At 41.2% G+C, this 20,870-nt stretch overlaps 1 protein-coding gene across 2 annotated transcripts in view; it reads left to right on the top strand.

Annotated features, from left to right (window-relative positions):
* Nucleotides 1-4,286: 4,286 nt before the first annotated feature.
* LOC108794659 (fibroblast growth factor 12) overlaps nucleotides 4,287-20,870 on the top strand; it is a 421,105-nt gene continuing 404,521 nt past the window's right edge. For both annotated transcript variants that reach the window (XM_018565741.1, XM_018565740.1), the window contains exons 1-2: nucleotides 4,287-4,394; nucleotides 4,488-4,635. In XM_018565741.1, coding sequence (XP_018421243.1) covers nucleotides 4,623-4,635 — 13 coding nt within the window. In that variant the 5' untranslated portion in view covers nucleotides 4,287-4,394; nucleotides 4,488-4,622. The remainder of the gene's footprint in view (nucleotides 4,395-4,487; nucleotides 4,636-20,870) is intronic.

Raw genomic sequence — 20,870 nt, 5'->3', positions numbered from 1 at the left:
ATTTGAACTGGAGATAATGAGTTTCAGCAAAATAAGGCGAGGATGGAATGTTCTAATTAATATTGGGATGCTAAGACCTCATTACCGTCACAGGGAACATGCAATTTTGAGGCATGATGTATTTGACAGCGAAAAGGTTAAAGATCATATGAGATTTTAGTAATCAGGTTTACATCTACTTTAATAATACAACTATCACAATGCTTTGTTGAGTAACGTATGTCATCATATCACTATCTGCCCTCCCCTTTAGCGCTAAGCTGGTAGACTGAGAAGGTATAGAGCTGAGCTGTTTCCTTCATGCACAGCAGTCATTGGACATACGTGATGTTACACGTTAAAAGGCTTGTGTAACACAAACACACACAAATATGGCACATGCATACGTAAATGACAGTTGCACAATGTGTATTAGGTATCCCCATGCACATCGGAGGGAGAGGTCATTATTTATGCTTAGCTCAAAACTGATGAGCTGTAAAGGTTTTTATTGCTAACTTTGAGTATTGTAGTTTGTCACCTTTTCTCGGGCACGCACAGTTTGGAGACTTAACATATTTGATATCTCTTTACTCCACACAGTCTCATCTTTTACTTTTTACAAAAATCTGTGATTATAATGTGCACTAAACTTAATTTTAATGTGTTTTAAACAGAAAATAAAGGTTTGATAAACAATGTCGCAAACATCCTGTGATGTAAAAATAAATTGCAACTACCATCTTTTTATTTCACTTGTTCTCTGATTTATTAAACATGTAATACTTTGGGGGCTTTAAGTAACTTTCAAGCTAAAAATTCAGATTTTAACATATGTGCAAAAAATGCAGTGAGAAGGTGAAACAGTAGAATTGATTGGGTTTACATTGCATTAATAAAACTATTACTGTGCTGAGTAAGGTATGTCATTATTTGCTATTAAAGTTGATTGGGTTACATCTACTTTAATAATAAACTATCACCAGTGGTGTATCCAGGGTATGGCATATATGGCACATGTCTTGGGCGCCACTTGAACGGGGGATTCCACTCTGTTGTTCTGCAAAAGTCAGAGAAAGCAGACTCATGATGTCATCAGTTAACCCCCGCAGCTTATGATTAGTTGCTAGGACCGCCCAACGTCCTAGCAACCAACAAAAGACATGCATGATCTCCCCGACCTTACCTAGCATTCAGACCAAAAGCGGAAGAGGACAGAACTCCCTCCTCCAGACCTGCTCCTACAGTGCTCCACCTACTCCAGTGAGCCGCCCGCCTCCTCAAGTGATCAGCCTGAACCGCCTCCTCCAGTGCTCCGCCTCTGAGCTTGAGAAGAGACTCTCATGTAAAGGGGGGCTCTGGGGAATCTGATTTAAAGGGGGACTCTAATGTAAAGAGGCACTCTGGGGACTTTGATGTAAATGGGGAAGGGGACTCGGGGGACACTGATCTAAAGGAAGAGAGGGACTCTGATGTAAAGGGGGTTTCTGGGGACTCTTAGTACTCTGATGTAAAGAGGGCTATAATGTAAAGGGGAATTCTGGTAGGGGAACTCTGATGCAGTGATGTGCGGTACCGTTGGTTCCAGGTGAAGTATTCCCCAGCCTCGCCCCCAGCACGCCCTGCCCCCAGCCCATGAAGCCCCACCCACCTGTTAAAACTCCGCCCATCCACCAAAACTCCACCCCCAACTGGGTCCCCGAGCTAGTGTGAAGGAGGGAGGAGACAGGTAGGAGCCTCCCTGTACCTCACTTGCTGGTCACTGCAGAGGCATCGAGATCGATGGCCTCAGTGTTTTGTTTTTTTCTTTTTTTGATTGGACAGCTTGGACCAATGGTGCTTTTCCATTGGTCCAAGCCATCCACAGAGCTCACGCCTCTAACACAGAGTAGAGGCTGTGACAGCTCTTGTCTCACTAGCTCTCTGATGCAAAGGGGGAGAGGGACTTTGATGTAAAGGGGGGTTCTGAGTACTCTGATGTAAAGAGGGCTGTAATGTAAAGGGGAATTCAGATGAGGGAACTCTGGGGACTCTAATGTAAGGGGTCAAGGCAGATTATATAAATGTAGTGTAGAAAGAGAAGAAACTGAAAAAACTGACTTTGATTACATCATAGACCATTTTGCATCACTGAAAGCAAAGGAGTTGACGTGATGAGTTTCATGTAGTGTTAATTAAAAGTTAGCAAGCATTTTTGAGTTATTATTGTAAAGTTATCTTCAATATGAGTGTCAGATTTTGAAAAGGGGCGTAATCTCAGTATTTGTTATAGGCCCTATCCTCTGGCTATCACATTGCTGTGTTGGGTAAGGTATGTGACCATGGGCTATTAGAATTGATTGGTTTACATCTACTTTAATAATAAAACTAACACATTGCTTTAATGGATAAGGTATGTCATAATGTGCTATTATACTTGATTGGGTTTATATCTACTTTAATAATAAAACGACATGCATGAGGTATGTCATAATTTACTATTACAATTGATTAGGTTACATCTACTTTACCTATAAAACTATCTCACTGCTGTTTGCAACAAAAAATCTGCGCTTTTGGAAAGTAAACTAAAAGTCAAATAATGATCCTAAAGCTGCTATGAGAGGTGTAAAGTGAAAGTGTAAAGTGTTGTCACAGCACTAAAGGTTTGAGATAAATATGAAAATATGTGAATATATATGGATCAAAACATGAGTGACACCCTGTGTGTAAGTGTTCAAAAAAACCTACCATTAATGAATATAAAGTACCATAAAGGACTGAAAAAGTGCTGATGTGCAAACAATCAAAAGGAAAGCTACATTCCTCAATAGGATAAGTGAATAAATGTAACAGGATATCACACTATAAAAATATTAAAACTAAGTATATCGAAGTGAACTATAAAAAATTAAATAACCATTCAATAAAATTATTTCATAAATATGTGAAGAAGTGCAAATTAGCAGTGAAAACAGTGAAGCAAATGTAACAATCAAAATTGTATTGCAAATACAAAGATGAAAAGGATGTAAAAAAATGAAAAAAACGAAAAATGAAAAAAGAAAAAACACAAGTCCTTCCAGAAATCTGTTACATTTATTCACTTATCCTATTGAGGAATGTAGCTTTCCTTTTGATTGTTTGCACATCAGCACTTTTTCAGTCCTTTATGGTACTTTATATTCATTAATGGTAGGTTTTTTTGAACACTTACACACAGGGTGTCACTCATGTTTTGATCCATATATATTCACATATTTTCATATTTATCTCAAACCTTTAGCGCTGTGACAACACTTTACACTATCTCACTGCTGTATTGGGTAAGGTATGTCATCCTTTACTATTAGAATTGATTGATTTACATCTACTTTGATAATAAAACGTTCACACTGCTGTGCTGGGTAATGTATGTGATCATTTGCTATTAGACTTGATTAGGTTACATCTACTTTACTAATAAAACTATCACATTGCTGTGTTGGGTAAGATACTGTATGTCATCATTTCTTATTAGAATTGATTGGGTGTGCATCTACTTTGATAACAAAATGACACATTGCTGTGATGAGTAAGGCATGTGATCATTTGCTATTAGGCTTAATTGGGTTTATATCTACTTTAATAATAAAACTACATACATTAGGTATGTGATCATTTACTATTAGAATTGTTTTGGGTTACTTTGATAATAAACTATCACCTTGCTTTGATGTGTAAGCTAGGTGATCATTTGCTATTAGAATTGTTTGGGGGTACTTGGATAATAAACTGTCACCTTGTTCTGACGAGTAAGGTATGTGGTCATCTACTATTAGAATTATTTGGGGTCACTTTGATAATAAACTATCACCTTGCTTTGATGTGTAAGCTAGGTGATCATTTGCTATTAGAATTGTTTGGGGGTACTTGGATAATAAACTATCACCTTGTTCTGACGAGTAAGGTATGTGGTCATCTAGTATTAGAATTATTTGGGGTTACTTTGATAATAAACTATCACCTTGATGTGATGAGCAAGGTATGTGATCATTTAATATTAGAAATGGTTAGGTGTCCATGTATTATGATAATAAATAATTGCTGTGTTGGGTAAGGTATGTCATCATATACTCTCCCCTTTAGCTGTAAGCTGGCAGACTGGCACTATACAGAAGTGAGCTGTGTCCTGCATGCACAGCAGTCAGTGGACATACATGCTGTTACATTGCCCCGTGTGCAGTAAAGAATCCAGGCCACGTTTTACCTTGTGATGTGGGTGACTCCAGGAAGGCTTGTGTAATGCTCCAGATAGGGGAGAACGGAGGACATGCGCAGTCCAGCCCCGAGCTCTTCATCTAGCACATAGCAGCGAGGCTGTAGTGGGCTGAGCTGGCACTACACCTGCAGCACCACAGTCAGAGGACAGCTCCACTCTGCAGCACCAGACCCAGGTAACACCAACCCATCCTTCCTCCTACTACGGATTGCTGCTCTCTGCCCATCACATGCATAGCTTATCAATGTCATCTGATGGTTGATTGCAGATCAAGGGCTGCAGGGTTCCCAGGAAGAAGGGAAAACAGCATTATCAACCTAGAGACGGCAAGAAGGATTTCTGCAGGGGGATCAGCAGAGATTGCAAGTTCTCTAAACTTCCCAGCACTTGACAAAGGGCAGAAATGGATACCAAAGGTAAGCAGTGTGCTGTGTGGGGGGTCACTTGTAAAACATGTGTGGTCTCAGTAGGGAATCAGGCTGGAGACTGCAATGCTGTGTGGCTAAGTGTGCTGCTGGGTCGATAGGAAGAAACATATACCCCAGCAATACTGCATTGAGCTGTGTTAAATGTGTCCTGAGCTAAGGATGTCAGTCCAAGGGAATCCTGGAGCATCAAACATCTGTGTGTGTCATTGCGATGTGTGCTAGGCGAGGCACAGCTCGCAGGAGATGCTGCTGCTGCTAGATTGTGCATCATTAATATATGCAGTACGTCTAGGCAGGGTGCACAGCCACTAGCATTCAGTCTCAGGCTTCATACGCTGCTTCAGCAAGGGCTGGGTTGAAATGAAACTTCCAGTCTGTCTTTTTTTTTTCAGTGCATAGATATGATGAGATCTCCTCGAGTGGATCTGACGCTTTAGTGGAGGACTGTGGATGAGGACTGGTCTATCCCTTGTCAATATGCTGCTTTCCATTCAGACATGTCAGATTCTTCATGTATATGGAATCATGAAGGTGTATGTGGGAACAGCTGAAAAACCATGGTGGTGTGTTAAACAGAGAGTGAAATGCATGGAGGGCGCTGACACAAGTTGATAATATTAAAAAAACAACAACGCTCCACCTACAACTAATATGTATCCCTCCATTGTAAATAGCCATATTATAATGTGGATAATAACCCTAAATTAAGCCGACTAGCTACAAAGAAACGGATATTAGCCAAAGGCCCTCATATACATATTAAGTAAACATAGTAGAAAAGGATAGACTCTTTGAAAACTCAAGTATAATGTGGAATTGTTCAAGAAACTTTTGGACGATTTCTTAAGGGACCGTAATATACAGGGGTACGGGTACTCCTAGAATGAGATCCTAATAGGTTGGACTTGATGGACTAATGTCTTTATTCAACCTCAAATACTATGTAACTATATAATGTGGATAATAACCCTAAATTAAGCCGACTAGCATCGCTGACACAAGTTGATAATATAAAAAAAACAACAACGCTCCACCTACAACTAATATGTATCCCTCCATTGTAAATAGCCATATTATAATGTGGATAATAACCCTAAATTAAGCCGACTAGCTACAAAGAAACGGATATTAGCCAAAGGCCCTCATATACATATTAAGTAAACATAGTAGAAAAGGATAGACTCTTTGAAAACTCAAGTGTCTTCCTAAATCTGTACTTTTTGTTAAATGTTGATGCATTTTTGTTGATATTCGAACTGAAATACCCTATACCAGGGTGGGCAACCTTGGCACTCCGGCTGTAGTGGAACTACAAGTCCCATGAGGCATTGCAAAATGCTTACAGCGAGACTTGGAGTGCCGAGTTTGTTAAGCCTTGCCCTAAAATAAAGAATTTATTTAAAAAATAATATCATAGGTTAGCACAGTACAAAGTCCAAAATAAATAAAAGTACAGCGATCTCCAGTCCACAAATTCAGAATAAAAAAGTGTTCATCAGAAAGTGAATCTGTGTCCAGATCACAGCCACATATATGATACAATCCTGCTTATAAACATTTCAATCTTCTTCACCTTTCTCTAATTCACTAACTCTTGTCACTTTATAAAGTAAGTACTCATCAGAGTGTTTTCACTGCTTGGTATATAAGTAGGTGGAATGCGGTACTAATATATTGAACTCCTTTTGCCAGGCCCTCTCTTTAGGACCATCTCTATGACACCCCCCATGGATATTAATAATCCGACAGGGAGATAAAAATATAACTAATCAACTCAAAACTGTGTTTAAAAACACTATGGGGGGAACTTATCAAAACTGGAGCTGTACGAATCTGGAGCAGTTGCCCAGGACAACCAATCAGCTTCTCTCTTCAGTTTGTTCAGTTAAGCTTTGTAAATGCAAGATAGAAGATGATTGGTTGTCATGGACCAGATTCTATCTGCTCCAGTTTTAATAAATCCCCCTAAATATGTAATCATTATTTAAAAATACCACACTCAACCTTTTAGGGGTCATAGTATTAAACATATAAATCCATTTTATCATGTTTCTGTATACTTCTCTCTTTAAATTAGCACTTCCACTCATCCCCCCCCCCCCCCCCGCTCCTTCAACTCTATCTATAGCGTAAAATCAGAAACTACTTGATTATGGAAATGCCATGACATGGTTGTGATTTTACTAACCCCTTTTTATACTGAAAACATGTCCACACTGAGCCAGCTTCCTAGTTGTCCTCCCCACATACTGTACGCCACATGGGCACTTCAGGATGTGAGTGACATATGTATAATAATTACACAACATATTCTCTACCCGGATTTCATTGTAAGAGTAATATCTTCTTGGGTTACCCTTTACAAGTTATGTACCCCTCACAGGCAACGAATCCTTTCCCTTCAAACATGAAATCCCATTCCTCCTTGGTGGATCTAATACATTAGATGCCAGCCTTAAACGTAAAGAGGGCTTTCTTGTACATTAAATGAGAACTATGGGGTTAAGGCTTTTCCCCATAGTTCTCCTTAGGGTAACGGGAGGACACAAACAAGCGTCCTCCCGTCACCCTAGGCTCAGTATACCGCGAGCTGTAGCTCGCGGTAAACTGAGACGCCGCAGAATACTGCGAGCTGCTGCTCGCGGTATACTGAGACGCCGCAGCTGAAGCGGATCCTGACAATTGTCGCGGGATCCGCCCAGCTGCGTGACTGACAGCTGTCTCTGCCTATCAGCGCCAGTCAGCGCTGGCGCATCGGAGCGGAGAAGGGGTAATCCAGCCCCTCCCCTGTCATGGCAGAGAGCCGTGACAGGATCGAGAAGTGAGCGAACCCAGTATGTGTTCGCTCACCTCCCGATCTACTGAGCCGACCTGTGACAGTCTCATTGTCACAGGTCGGCTAGAACTATGAGGTGAGTGAAAAGCACTCATGTCATAGTTCTCCTTTAACTTTAAAAGAAAAAAAATAAGTCAATTTGTGATGGACTTCAATGTACACTATAAGGAAGTGGAAAACATATTTGAATTTATAGAAAACATCATTCTATACAGTATATTAGAAGGGGGGTAGAAGTGGCCTCAATATCTTATCTTTTTGAAACATTGACTATTCATTTCAAATATATGTTCTACTCCCATATATTGTACATTGAAGCCCATCACAAATTTTTCCTTTTAAGGTTCATACTGATAAGATCTCCCTTATTACCTCCCAGTACCCCCCTGTGGCTTGTCTCAGTTGGGCACATTTATAACCTGTCTGCTTAAATCTGTTCAAAAGAACATTTACAGGGTTATTCACAAAAGGGTGAAGAGTTTGGAGAAGGCAGGGGAAGTGACCAATCTAGGCCAAAATAGCTGATTTGGAAAAATTCTCCAATTCAGCTCACTTTCCAGTTCAGCTATGTTGTCCTAGATTGTTCACTTCTCCAAACTCTTCACCCTTTTGTGAATAACCCTGTTAATTGTTTATTAGTCATCCAATTTATCACAATTTTTCCAAAAAGTTTCTGGTATGCCCTTTTGGCACGTTAAAATTTCATTCAGCATGGTGGCATTGAAATAATTTAATGACAATTGTAATGATCAGTCATCCCTCCCTCCAGCTCCCTCCCATATAATCAGTACATCTTCCATAGTGTTGGGTTCCGCCATACTTGCCCATAGATGGATTCACTTTACCACTTGGCAATGGATAGGTTAGAGAGACTAGGAGCGTACTTAACAGCAATCAATACTCTCTTTGTAAATATGTTTTCCTCCACACATAAAGTAATGATAGGTCATGACCAATTGTAAACATTTCTAAACATATTTAGATGGTGCTGTTGGTATATGTGAGCTCTCAAAGTATCCATGTTTAAGATTCTATACCATCAGTATGTTTTCTCATAGTATACAGCGATGACACATTATCTAAAGGGATCTGTTTCAAACAATGAACGGGCTTGTTGTCTTATTACAAAAGTGGGGGTAGATATCACTAATGGCTGAAGGTCAAAATCTAAATATTCTCTCAACTTTGATGTAAGAGAGGATATTGTGCGCACCATCAGCCTGCGGGGAAGTTTTATGCTCATGTATTGTGGGCAAATACTATTTAACAAGTAACCTACATATACATTAAACATTTGACTCCTGTTTTATCAAGTGTTCCAAGTTTTTTGTTTTTGTTTTCTGATACAAAAACACCCCACAGGCCTATGTTCATTCATGGACAAGCACAATTCTTAATTTCAGGCCATTTGGGCTGTTTTGACCTTCAGAAAAGCTATCTCTATATCAGTTCATGTAGATGTTTACAACTGGATAGCTTTTTATCTTTATATTTGTCTGAACAGTGGTTTTGTTGTTAAGTCTTACTATAACTTTATTTTTATTGTTTTTATGTACATATTAGAAGTCTAGTAAGAAAATATACAGTGCCTGACTATACACATTGCTGTAACGCTATGTATTTTCTAAAGACACGATTTTCAGGATTGATAGTGTTGCAGATTGTGCTGAAGGTCACCGAGTAAACACATATAAGGTGTAGGGGCAACAGAACAGGGACCATGCTGGGCCATAGAAGTCATTGAGGAGGTATTGGAGCACAGGTCAAGGGGTCTGAATATTGCTTGAACCAGAAGTTTCCGTCAATTTGTATAATGGTCAATTTGTATAATTGATGAATACATGGCTATTTTGTTTTTTGTATTTAGCCCTTGTATTATGGGTCTCATCTTTTTTTCTAGACATTTTATTTGAACCCTGCTAATATGTAACAGGACATCTTCTACTTTTTAACTCACAAATGTTGTTTACAAATATAAGGTGAACGGCATTCAATAGCAATGAACTATGACTTGACAATGATTACATGTACACATGGTTGTCACTGATTTGCACTACTTGTGAGTAATGAAATTAGAGCAAATGTTAGATAAGTCTGCTACCGTTGGTAGCTAATCATGTATCTGCTATCGTTCTCTTACTTTCATTTTTAAAATGAAACATTGAAGCTGCATGGATACTGTTAACAAAGCTGCCAGATTTTTCTATGCCACCTTTTAAAAGCATAGTGTGTTATAGTTAGCATAGACTTTGAATTATAATTGTGATGTTTCTCTTGAAGCAAAACTCTCGGTAATGTCACTTATCAAGCTGTAATATCACTTATCAAGCTCGGTAATGTCACTATCCAGCATGTGAGTGCACTGGGTTCTGAGGAGCTGCACTCTTTGACACTTTCTTAGACTGTAGAGTACTCACCCACTTCCCATGAATTGCTAGGAGATAGTAAGGATACACATAATAAATATGGCCCAATAGAAAATGCAGGAAGAAAAAGGAGGCAGACAAGCTCATGACTAGGGAATGTTCTGTATGTTCGAGTCAAACATGAGTTCGACTCGAACATCGCTAGTTCGTGCGTTCACCGAATGCAAGGACTTTGTGGGATGTCCGGGGTCTGTTCGACAGCGCAACATCCCACAACGCAATGCACCTTGTGAAGCTCTAGTTGGGTAAAGGCTTGCAAGACTTTGTCCAATCAGGGCTCAGTACTCTGTTAGAGCCATGATTGGGCAAAGTCATGATGACTTTGCCCAATCATGGCTCACCTGTCAGATGACGTCAAACTACACAATTGGGCAGAGCTAGCTGTCACCGCTAGCTCCGCCCAATTGTTTGTGTTTTGCTGGCATCTGTCAAAATACCATTATGTGGTGGGAACCTGCGGAGAGAGGACGGGGCGGCGGTCGTCGTTTTTTAAAATTTGTTTTTAAATTATATGTATTTTTTATTTGTCGTCATGGACAACGCTGGACGCCGATCGATCCATAAAAAAAAAAAGACTTGTCAAAAACCTTTGTTGTTTTTTTTCCAAATAAAGGATTTTATCAAAAGTCTGGACTTTTTAATAGCAATTTTATTTAACTCTTTAGTGAATGGGTACAAGTACCCCTTACTCATTCAAAAGGGGGGGGGGCAGCATCTGGGTGCCCCCTTAAATAAATGAATCATGCAAATAAGCCCCCTTGCCCGTAGACCCCCACAACCACCGGGTCAGGGTTGTGGGAAAGAGGCCCTTGTCCACATCGGCATGGGGACAAGGTGCTTTGCCAGGGGCGACCCTGGAAAAGCACCCTCCCAGTGCCGAGGGCATGTGGCCTGGTGTGGGGGGGAGTGGGGGCCGCTCATTCGTTCCCCCCCTTTCCGGCCCTGCCAGGCCTATGCCACAACCAAGGGACTGGTATGGAATTTTAGGGGGGACCCCACATTTCCCCCCGCATTTTTGGTGGTTGTGTTCCTCCTTAAAATTCCTACCAGACCTTCAGAGCCTGGTATGACTTTAAGGGGGAACCCCACACACTTTTCTTTTTTGTTTTTTTTTTCTAAATATTCCTACCAGACCTTAAGGGTCTGGTATGACTTTTAGGGGAAACCCTATGCGTGTTTTAAAAAAAAAATTTGGTCCCTCATAACATTCCTTCCAGACCTAAAGGGTCTGGTATTGTTTGGGAGGGGGAAATGCACGCTTTAAAATCTTTTTTTTTAAATGTCATTTTTTAGAATGTCACTTTTGCTGCAGCAGGTTCTATACATCATACAGCTGTGCCACTTTACAGGCAGTTTAAGGGGACCCCCCAGGCACGATATTTGAAGGAATTTTTCATTTATAGTCTTACCCTTTAAGTCATGTAAAAATCACTGCTCCTTTAAAAACTTTTTTTTTTTCATTGATTCCTGTCCCCCAGGTCAGTACCGGGACCCCCCATACACCTTTTATGACAAATAACTTGCATATAAGCCCTCTTAAAGGGGACAATCGTTTTTGAAAGTTCTACCTCCATTGACTTGCATTGAGTTCAAGTTCGAAATTCGAACTTTTCGGACATTCGAATGTTCGAATACAAACCGAAGTCAGGCCTGTTTGGTCCATCACTACTCATGACATTGTCACAAAGTTCCAAACTTTTCATGCTACATTGCGCTGGGATTTGGCCTCTAAAAAGTGCAACTGTTAACGTGTTTTTTTTTCATGTTTGTTATTGTATGAAATACAATAATTAAATCATTATGATAAAGACCTCCTGCTGAAACAAATGTTGATACAAGATATCAGCTACATATAGGGTGCATTCCTTTTAGCCCGTTGGCAGACTTCTAGATGTGCATTGTGAGAAGAGGCAGCACAACCATTGTGTAGAACTGTAGTTCAAAAAAGCACGATCATTGTGTCATGGGCCTCACTAGAGAAGGGCACTGGGGGGCATGGACCCCAGGTCTCCTCTGTAGTGCCCCAGGTGAGCAATGCCCCGCACTCCTGCGCTTTTTTGCTATACAGGAATAGGTGCACAGCCGTGGACATGTCACCGACGACTATGCAGGGACTACCGCATAGCACCAAAGTACCCTGCTCCAGTCAGACATCAGATCAGAGTGATAATGCAGAGCCGAGGGAATGCCTAGGTTTCTCATCTGCTCTAAAATGTCATATGACACAGCTGAGGAGAAGCTTCCCTTACTCCGAACAGGCGTTATTCTGCATGAGGTCTGGTAAGTGCTTAGCAGGGAGATGCTGGAGAAATGGTGATCATAGTACCAGGGTGTGGGGGATTTCAGTGCTCGGGGTTGGAGTTTTGGTGCTGGGGAGTCCGGTAGAGATATGTGTATGAGAGTGGGCAGAATTTTTTTTGTTGAGCAGTATTTGTTCTGGGGGTGAGCAGGGATTTTCCTGGTTGGATTTTTGCAGAAGGGGTGAGGGGAAGGTTTTGTTAGCTGAGGGTTTTGTGCTTGGAAGGAAGGATATATTTTCTTGAGCCCTGTACTTTGTAGAATACATACTCTCCACCCCTGTATCTTGTACAATACATACTCCTGTACCCTTCACTCTGTGCATTACATACAGATGAACCCTGCACTCTGTGCATTACATATTGATGAACCATGCACTCTGTGTGTTACCTACCACTGAACCCTGTATTCTGTATGTTACACAGTCCTGACCCCTACACTATATACATTACATACTACTGACAGTTGCGCACTGTTTGTTACATACTACTAATTCCTGCACTCCATATGGCACATACTACTGACCCCTGCACTCTATGTATTACATGCACCAAGCCATGCACTCCTGACCCCTGTACTCTGTACATTATTTACTCCTGCCACCTGCCTGCTGTACATTACTTACTCGAGACCTCTGAACTCTGTACATTATGTGCTCCTTACCCCTGCTCTCTGTATACTGGGCTGTGCATTACATACTCCTGACCCCTGCACTCCATATGCTATATTATACATTATGTGCTACATATTTTGTGGGTACAAAGACTGTGGCACATGTGTGAGTAGGTTGAGGTTCTATTTAGCCATGTCTTTTTAATCCCCTCCCACTGTTAGCACAATGTGACCACATCCACCACTCGCTGAGGGTGCTTAAGGGTGCCCCAGATCTTTCACAATCCTTGCAACTCCCCTGCATTGTGTAGAACTGTAAAGCATGAAATCCCAACATGCACATGTAATAAACTAATATGGCTGGCCTCATATTCATACATAATTACAAACTTTACATAGAAACACAGTTTTTTTTAAAGGACTATAATTCCCTTTAAAGGCAAAGTCCACCTGTTGCAAAAAATCAATAATTGCAGACACACAAGAAACAAATTGCAAAAAAAGATTGTTTTTCTTTTGCATTGGAGCCTGCAACGCATTGCAATGCTCTGGCTCCTGCAGACTGTTCCTCCCATTACTTGTTCGTATTGAGGTATGGAATTTAAGTTACAGGGATGGGAGAAAGTATGAGCGGACTACAATTGTAGTGATGTCACCACAATTGTATTCCATTGAGAACTACGAGTCTGTCTGCTCCATTGGCAGATGGGACTTGTATTCTCTCCATTCATAGAGCTCGTCAAAGTGTGTGTGACTGGATGACACCACTGTGCAGGCGGAGCCATGCCAATTTTAATTATGTACAGAATGCTGCATGGAGAAGAACCCCAGGTTTGTGGTAAGAAGGGGGAGGATTGAGGGTGGGGGCATTGTTAATGTGACCATGTTTCATGTTATACCCTGTAATGTCAGTGTAACATGAAACATGGTAATAAAGATGGAGTAAACCACTCAACAACATAAATAAAAAAATATCCACATAAAAAATTATAAATAAAAAATAGATAAAATGTATGTGAGAAAAAGACCCTTTCAGAATCACATGATTACAAAAGAGAAACAGAAGAAAAGCATAATAACGAGGTAATATTGTTTCATGTATTCCTATGATAAAGATACAAATAGCAATAGTGGCAGTCAGTCTGATTTAGTGATAGTTCATTCTGAATGAAATAAAAATGTGGCCTAAACTTAAAATGTTCTTTATTTATCTGTATCTGCTTAAGGATCATTGGCAGTACATGTAAATCATGCTATATCTGCCCCTGATAGAACATTAGAGGTGGAGGAGGAAAAGAAGTAATCAATGCACTAGAACAAGTCCTGCTAGGACATGCTAAGCAGATGCAATGGCTTCACAGCACCTGTTTGTTTTGCACGTTCCAGGGATCCTAACCTGAAAGAAGCAATTTCAGGGAGGTGCCCTACTCATTTCAGGGCACCCCCCCAATCCGCGTGGGGGAGAGAGCACCACCCTGAAACGATGGCAGATAGCAAGGAAGCAATAGCTTATTTGCTATCTGCAGGTTTAAAATTTTTTAGCATTCTGGCAGTTTCTGCTGTCAGAATAATAATAATTTAAAAAAAAACCAGCATAGGAATGCATAGCTAGGTTGCTATTAGCTAGTTCAATTTGCAATATCCAATAGCAAGCTGGCTATTGCACCCGCCCTCTGCTGCTGTCAATCACTAGAAGGGGACCTGATGGAGAACTTCAGGTCCCCCTCTGCTGATTGACAGCAGCAGTGGGCGGGGGCAAAAGCTAGTTTGCTATTGGCTATTGGCAAAGTGAAATAGCCAATAGGAATGAAGCTATGCATTCCTATGCTGTTTTTTTTTCTGACTGACGGCAGCTCCGATGTCAGAAAAAAACAAAACAGCAGGGAAAGGTTTACTCGAGCAGAATACACCTTTCCGGGAGAAAATGTTTCTCTCCCGGGCGGCCGGGAGCCACTATCTAATAGCGGGAGACTCCCGGAGCGTCCGGGAGAGTTGGGATGTCTGATGTTCCCACATGTGTATGACTGTTAGAGCCATTAGAACTGAGTAGTATTAAAGTTAAAAAAATTGTGTGTGCTAGTAAGCAGTAGATATATGTCCCAACATTAAAAAAAAAAAAAATATCAACAAAAAATATCACAAGTTACTTGTGTCAGCGCTGGTCGCTCCCAGCTGCAGAAGTCCCCGCTCCCGAACGCTGTGAAGAAGGAAGTGTGGGCGGGCAGTCAAGATCACCATAAGGGAGAGGAAGAGAGCAACGCTGAAGCTGGATGGACGCAGACGGGCATCTGGTACGCACATTGTACAGACACCATGGGCACAAGGAGTTGCATGGCAGAAACATGTTGCACATTTTTGTGCACGTTTTTGCTCATTTATGCGTTCATTGATTGGCCGCAATGATTCTTACGCTGCCAGTCAAAATGCACGTCTTCATGTGCGTCTGGTATCAGGAAGCCGGGCAGTGAGTCATTACAGGCTGCCCAGCTTCCCGATTGTACAGCAGGGCTCAGAACGAAAAATCAAGTGCAAGGATCCAATCAGTTGTTCTGCAATGCTCATGTGCTAAAAGGGAACATGCTGATAGGTGGAGGGAACAGAGCACTGTTATCAGTGGTGGCAGCTCTGCTGTTATGCTGGGCTGGGCATTGAATCAGAAGCACTCAGTGATGGCATCCCTCCGCCATCACTGACTGGCAACACCCCATACAACACTGATTTTGTAAAGAAAATAATTTTTTATAGGATTAATAAAGTTTACCTAAAGCCTGTGGGATTTATTTCTTCATAATGGTAAATAAAGCTGGGAAGCTGAATGTCTTGAGTAATATGATGGATGGGGTGGGGGGGACTGAGCAGGGCTTTTACTTCATTTCCCTAAGCTCCTGCAGATAAAGCCATGTGCTGTCAATCTAAAGGTTGATGGGTGGAGCTAGGCGGAGCTGTTCACTGATAGGGCTATTAGTTGTTCCAACATTTAAGCAGCTACAGCAGCAGCAAGGGTGACAACGATGCAGTCGTTTCACTTCAGAATGAAAGAGCGTTGTCTCCCTATCAAAGTGATTGTCTATCCAATGGCTCTGCTGGCAGGATCAGTACTTTAGGAAATCAGAGATCCTACTCTTACTGATATGGACAGTTTATGTTACATGTGGGAGTTTATAGTCTGAGCATTGTTCTATTTTTAGAAATTCTTTTCTTTTACAAATGCTCTGTCTATGCTTTGCAGCTGTCAGTATTTTTGGTATAGCTTTGATCATTCAGGCTTGTTTTCTTATGCTGTGAGCCATTTCTAAGCTCTGCTGTACTGTCTGCATAGGACTCTCTTCAGATAATACATTTGTGTATGGCAAGTCACCAGAATATATATGTGGGCCCGAGTACATAAATCAGGCCCAAAGTGCTGAACGGGAAGAAGCCTGTGAAATGTTGTTCAGTACTTATAAACTAGTATTTAAAGTAGAACTCCAGCCAAAACTTTTTTCTGGTATAGAAGGGAGTAGGGAACAGTTGTAACCTCTGTCAGGTCTGATTGTTGTCTGTGCTCCTGATGGGGACATCTAACCTCACTAATTATGTTGGGGACCATTATACCTTTAAAAGAAAATAAGGGGGATTCGAACATTTGACAGTTGCTACCAATATAGTGAGGGAAGGGAAATCTTCCATTAGGGACATGTGTTCAAATAACTGTCAGAGGTGGGATTTTCCCTGTTGTCTCTCTGGGACAGGTACAAACAGCAAAAAGCATGACAGAGGTTTATATTCTTTATCTTACAATCAAAGTTTTGGCTGCAGTTACACTGTAACCCTTTTGCTGCCACTGATGTAAGTCTTCCGTCAGTGGCAGTAGTGACCTGTTAACAGAGCTTGTTTACATTCCTTCTACTGGTTGTTGACTTTCTATTAGAGTGATTCAGGTGGCTGTAAAGTCACTTGATCATATCTACAGCCTGCAGAAGGTGCTGCCCCTCCCCTTCCTATGCTAATAAATACCTATTTCCTAGGCTCCTCTTCTCCATCTAGTGGCCATACTGAGGTATTTTCCTGATATTACATTTCAACGGAAAAGGAAATATATAAGTAACATATGTACAAGCAAATTCATAGGCTCTGGAAATTGTTTATAATCAGACCCCATAGTGTAAAAGGCAGAAATAAGTGAAGACTAGTGGAGGGGATAATTCAAACATTAGGGACCCAAATTAGAAAGATAAGGCAAATACAAACTGGAAGTCAGGGTTAATTGAAGCAAAACTATGAACAATGGGCTGGATTACAAAGTATCTCCAGATAATCCACCTACAGTCCCTTATGATGGCAGCTGATCTTCATTACCTTTAGGAATTGTGGAAACTAGGCACAGGTGAGCAGATGGTAGGACAAAGAACAGAGCTGAGAACAGGAAACCAATGGAAGATAGGCGAAGTATGACTCACATTCATTTTCTAACATACCAGAAAGGAAGTCAGCAGAGAGAGAAACATCTGATGCAATCCATTATGTTTATTTATTATAGGTATTTATATAGCGCTGACAATTTACACAATGCATATTCACATCAGTCTAAGCAAATCCTTTCATTGATGAGTACTGTTTAGAAGAATCATATGGGGAAAAAGTAGTGTCTGTGCTCACCATGACTCTCCATTACCACCGCACTTTAGAATCACTGTAAAACTTTCTTTTCTTTAGAAAAGCTACACTGATTACTTCCAGCATTGTTGAGAGAGTGGGTGGGTGTCAAAAACTCTCTTTAATTTAGGATCTTTCTCTGTTATTCTCAGTTGAACACTATTTGCAAATTGCTTTCCCATGCACAGTAAATTCTTTGTATTTCTGCCACCTTGTACTGGTCTCTAAGTCTGCATGACACCAGATGTGGTTGTCTCTTGTTATCCCCTGATGTATGGAGCTTGTTTCAAGGATACTGCTGATTTATTAAACACAGAGTACTGCATGCTTCTTCTTTGCCAGACGTGAAATCTTTCCACTTTTGACAAGCTGTGTAATAAACATATGTGGCGTACTACCCTGTGGCCTCCTTTTAATTGGCAAGAAGACCCTTTGGCTTTCATAGTAAGCTGTCCATACTTAGGAAGCATTGCTTACCTGTTATAGGGCAAAGCAATGTGTCACACATTGTACAATTGTATTACCGTATATTTTGTGCAGTACACATTCTTGGTGGACAACGATCCTTTATTTGTAAACACAATACAGGCAGTCCCCGGGTTACGAATAAGATAGGGACTGTAGGTTTGTTCTTAAGTTGAATTTGTATGTAAGCTGGAACAGGTGCATTTTTAAGTGGAACTCCACCCAACAATTTTTGTTTAATTTTGGATAGCATAGGGAAGGGTTAACCTCCTGTAACATTTGTTTTGCTGTGAGTGCCCCTGTTCAGAAGATTTCACCTCACTTTTCTGTCCCTGTGACAATTTGTTTTTGAAAATTGGAAACAAGGATTGGTGATAAAGCTTCAGTGGAGACACCTTTTTCCCATGATAACTCTTACAGGAGTGAATTTCCCTTCCTAAAGGTAGATTTCCTCTCACTTCCTGTTTTCTCAAGGACAGGAAGTGAGATTAAATCATTGTAATGAGGATACAGAAAGCAGGAAACACCTCAAACTAACCCGGAAGAAGAGGCGGGCACCCCCTGTCTGCACGTCTAACAAGAGCCAACTTCCTGTAATGTACGTACAGTACTACGAACCAGACCCAAAAAGGCGGGCACTCCTCGTAAGCATGAGCGCAGTAGCATTACAATGACTGAAATGCTGCGCGCTACACTTTGGCTGCAACCTGGGATCCCCTGCTGTACAGTAATAGCCTCCATTCGTAAGTAGGGGTCGTATGTAAGTCAGATGTTTGTAACTTGGGGACTGCCTGTACCTGTTTTAGTGTTCACACACTTGGAACTGGCTAATTAGTTTTAGGTATTCATTTTCCACTGCAGAATAGTCAGAATGATATAGTTTGGCTTGTCACATTGTGACTTTATATTTGTGGTATCTGTGTTGTGTTGGTGGGATAGTTTTGTTAAAGGAATTCTAAACTCCCAGCGTATAATATCCTGTTACCACATCTGCGTTGTATCCGCATTGTAATAGGAATACATACTACAGTTGTTTTTCATAACACAATCAAAGCTTCCTTGAAAAAAAAAATCTCTTTTATGTAGTGAGTGCTGCCATCTGTCTGCCCATAACTTTCACCAACAACCTGGAATCCCAGTGTGCTTTTAGTCTCTTTCCCTGCTGCTTGATGTGATTTCTTAAGACTACATATCCCATCATGCATTGCTTCCAGCAATGCATTTTACATTGTCCAGATGTTGACTTGTAGTTCAGAAGTCAGGCACTCTTAATTGTGACACAAGGCAGTGCATTAGGGTACAGTATATGGCTGTGTGAAATTGTGTCATTGCATTGAGGAAGTACATCCTATGGGCATCTTCAATGAGTAAGTTTACAAACTTCTGGAGTGATATGGTTATTAGGAGTGGAATAGAACTTATGGAAACTCATTATAGAAATACTTAGGGGGGGATTTATCAAAACTGGAACAGACAAAATTGGAGCAAATTTGCACTGCAACCAATAAGCTTCTATCTCTCATTTTCAAATCTCACCTGAGCAAACTGAAGAGAGATGCTAATTGGTTGCCATGGGCAACTGCTACAGATTCAGTCTGCTCCAGTTTTGATAAATTACCCCCACACTGTATTAAGTTTTGGTTTTTGACTGGGAGCCGCGGCTCCTGATATTATTGCGCCGGCCCGAAAGTGAGGAAATAGTCCCCTCTCTCCCCGGGCCATACCACTTTATCTGAGAGCCCGGGGGAGGCCGGGAGAGAGGGGACAGTTTGACATGAGGTTCCACAGGCTGAACCACAAATTCCCCCTCTCTATTCAGTCTCAGGCCAGTCTATTCAGACATGACGCCGCGACCCACTGCAGAGGGTGTCGCGACCCACTTTTGGGTCGCGACCCACGAGTTGAGAACCACTGCTTTAAATAGTAAGGGAACTTTTCCACAAATTTTCTTTACCCTTTTCCCCCAGACCCTAAGTAGGTCTGGCCCACCCTCCTCCTCAGATCCCTTACCTAGATCTTGCTCTGTGGCTTTGTTCACATTCTTCCACTGGCTTGTTCTAGGACCAGAAACTACAAACAATGGTTTAATTTACCCCTATGGCCAATATGAATTATCTGATTTTGATGGACGTGTATATATGTGTGTGTGTGTGTTCTGTGAGCAGCATCTTAAGTTTAGATGCAAGCCTACCAAGTGCTGTCAAGAAAAAAAGATGTTTGATTGTTGGGGTGTTTTAGATACATAAACACATTTTATGTAAGCCATCAAAGCCCCTCAGTTTGACATGAGCCCTATGGGAATTGTTTCATGGCACAGCCATAATGCACATGGGAAGGGTGGAGTATTGAAGAACAATGAGGAATCATATTTGTGCATCATATATTTCATAATTACAGAAGGCAGACAGTGCCTCTTTGATTCTTAGAGCATCACATTTTGTTTTATTACTTCACTTTACAAATGTCATCCTATCTTCCTGTCTGTTTAATTATGGAACAAAAGTACCATTAAAAGCTTAGAAAATCCTTAGTAGTTATCTGAAGAGTAGTTGTCAGTTTCCTTTTTACTGTATCCGTTATATAAACATAATTGGTAATATATTATGTTTTTTGTGCGTGAAGACTGACAGTGTACAAGGTACAGATGTTTACTCCTATAAGTTGAACACAATTTGCAAAGCAGTCTCCGAAGTGAACCTGAGCGGATCCAGAGTCTAGTCTCGGGAGGGGCATTGCCAGAAAAAAGGGTGCCTCTGTGTCCACTGACCCCCCGCCTCTTTTCCTTCCACTGTGCCCACCTCTTTCCTCTCCCAACACCGCCTCTGTGTCCACTGACCCTTCTGCAGCTCTTCCTCTTTCACTGTGTCCATCTCTCTCCTCCCACCAACGTTTCTGTGTCCACTGACCCCTCCCTCCCCCAGCTCTCCCCCTGCCACTGTGCCCACCTCTCT

The sequence above is a fragment of the Nanorana parkeri genome, unplaced genomic scaffold (genome assembly GCF_000935625.1).
Source record: "Nanorana parkeri isolate BGI_ZX_2015 unplaced genomic scaffold, ASM93562v1 scaffold882, whole genome shotgun sequence".
In the NCBI taxonomy this organism is placed as follows: domain Eukaryota; kingdom Metazoa; phylum Chordata; class Amphibia; order Anura; family Dicroglossidae; genus Nanorana; species Nanorana parkeri.
This window is presented reverse-complemented; position numbering and strand designations above follow the sequence as displayed.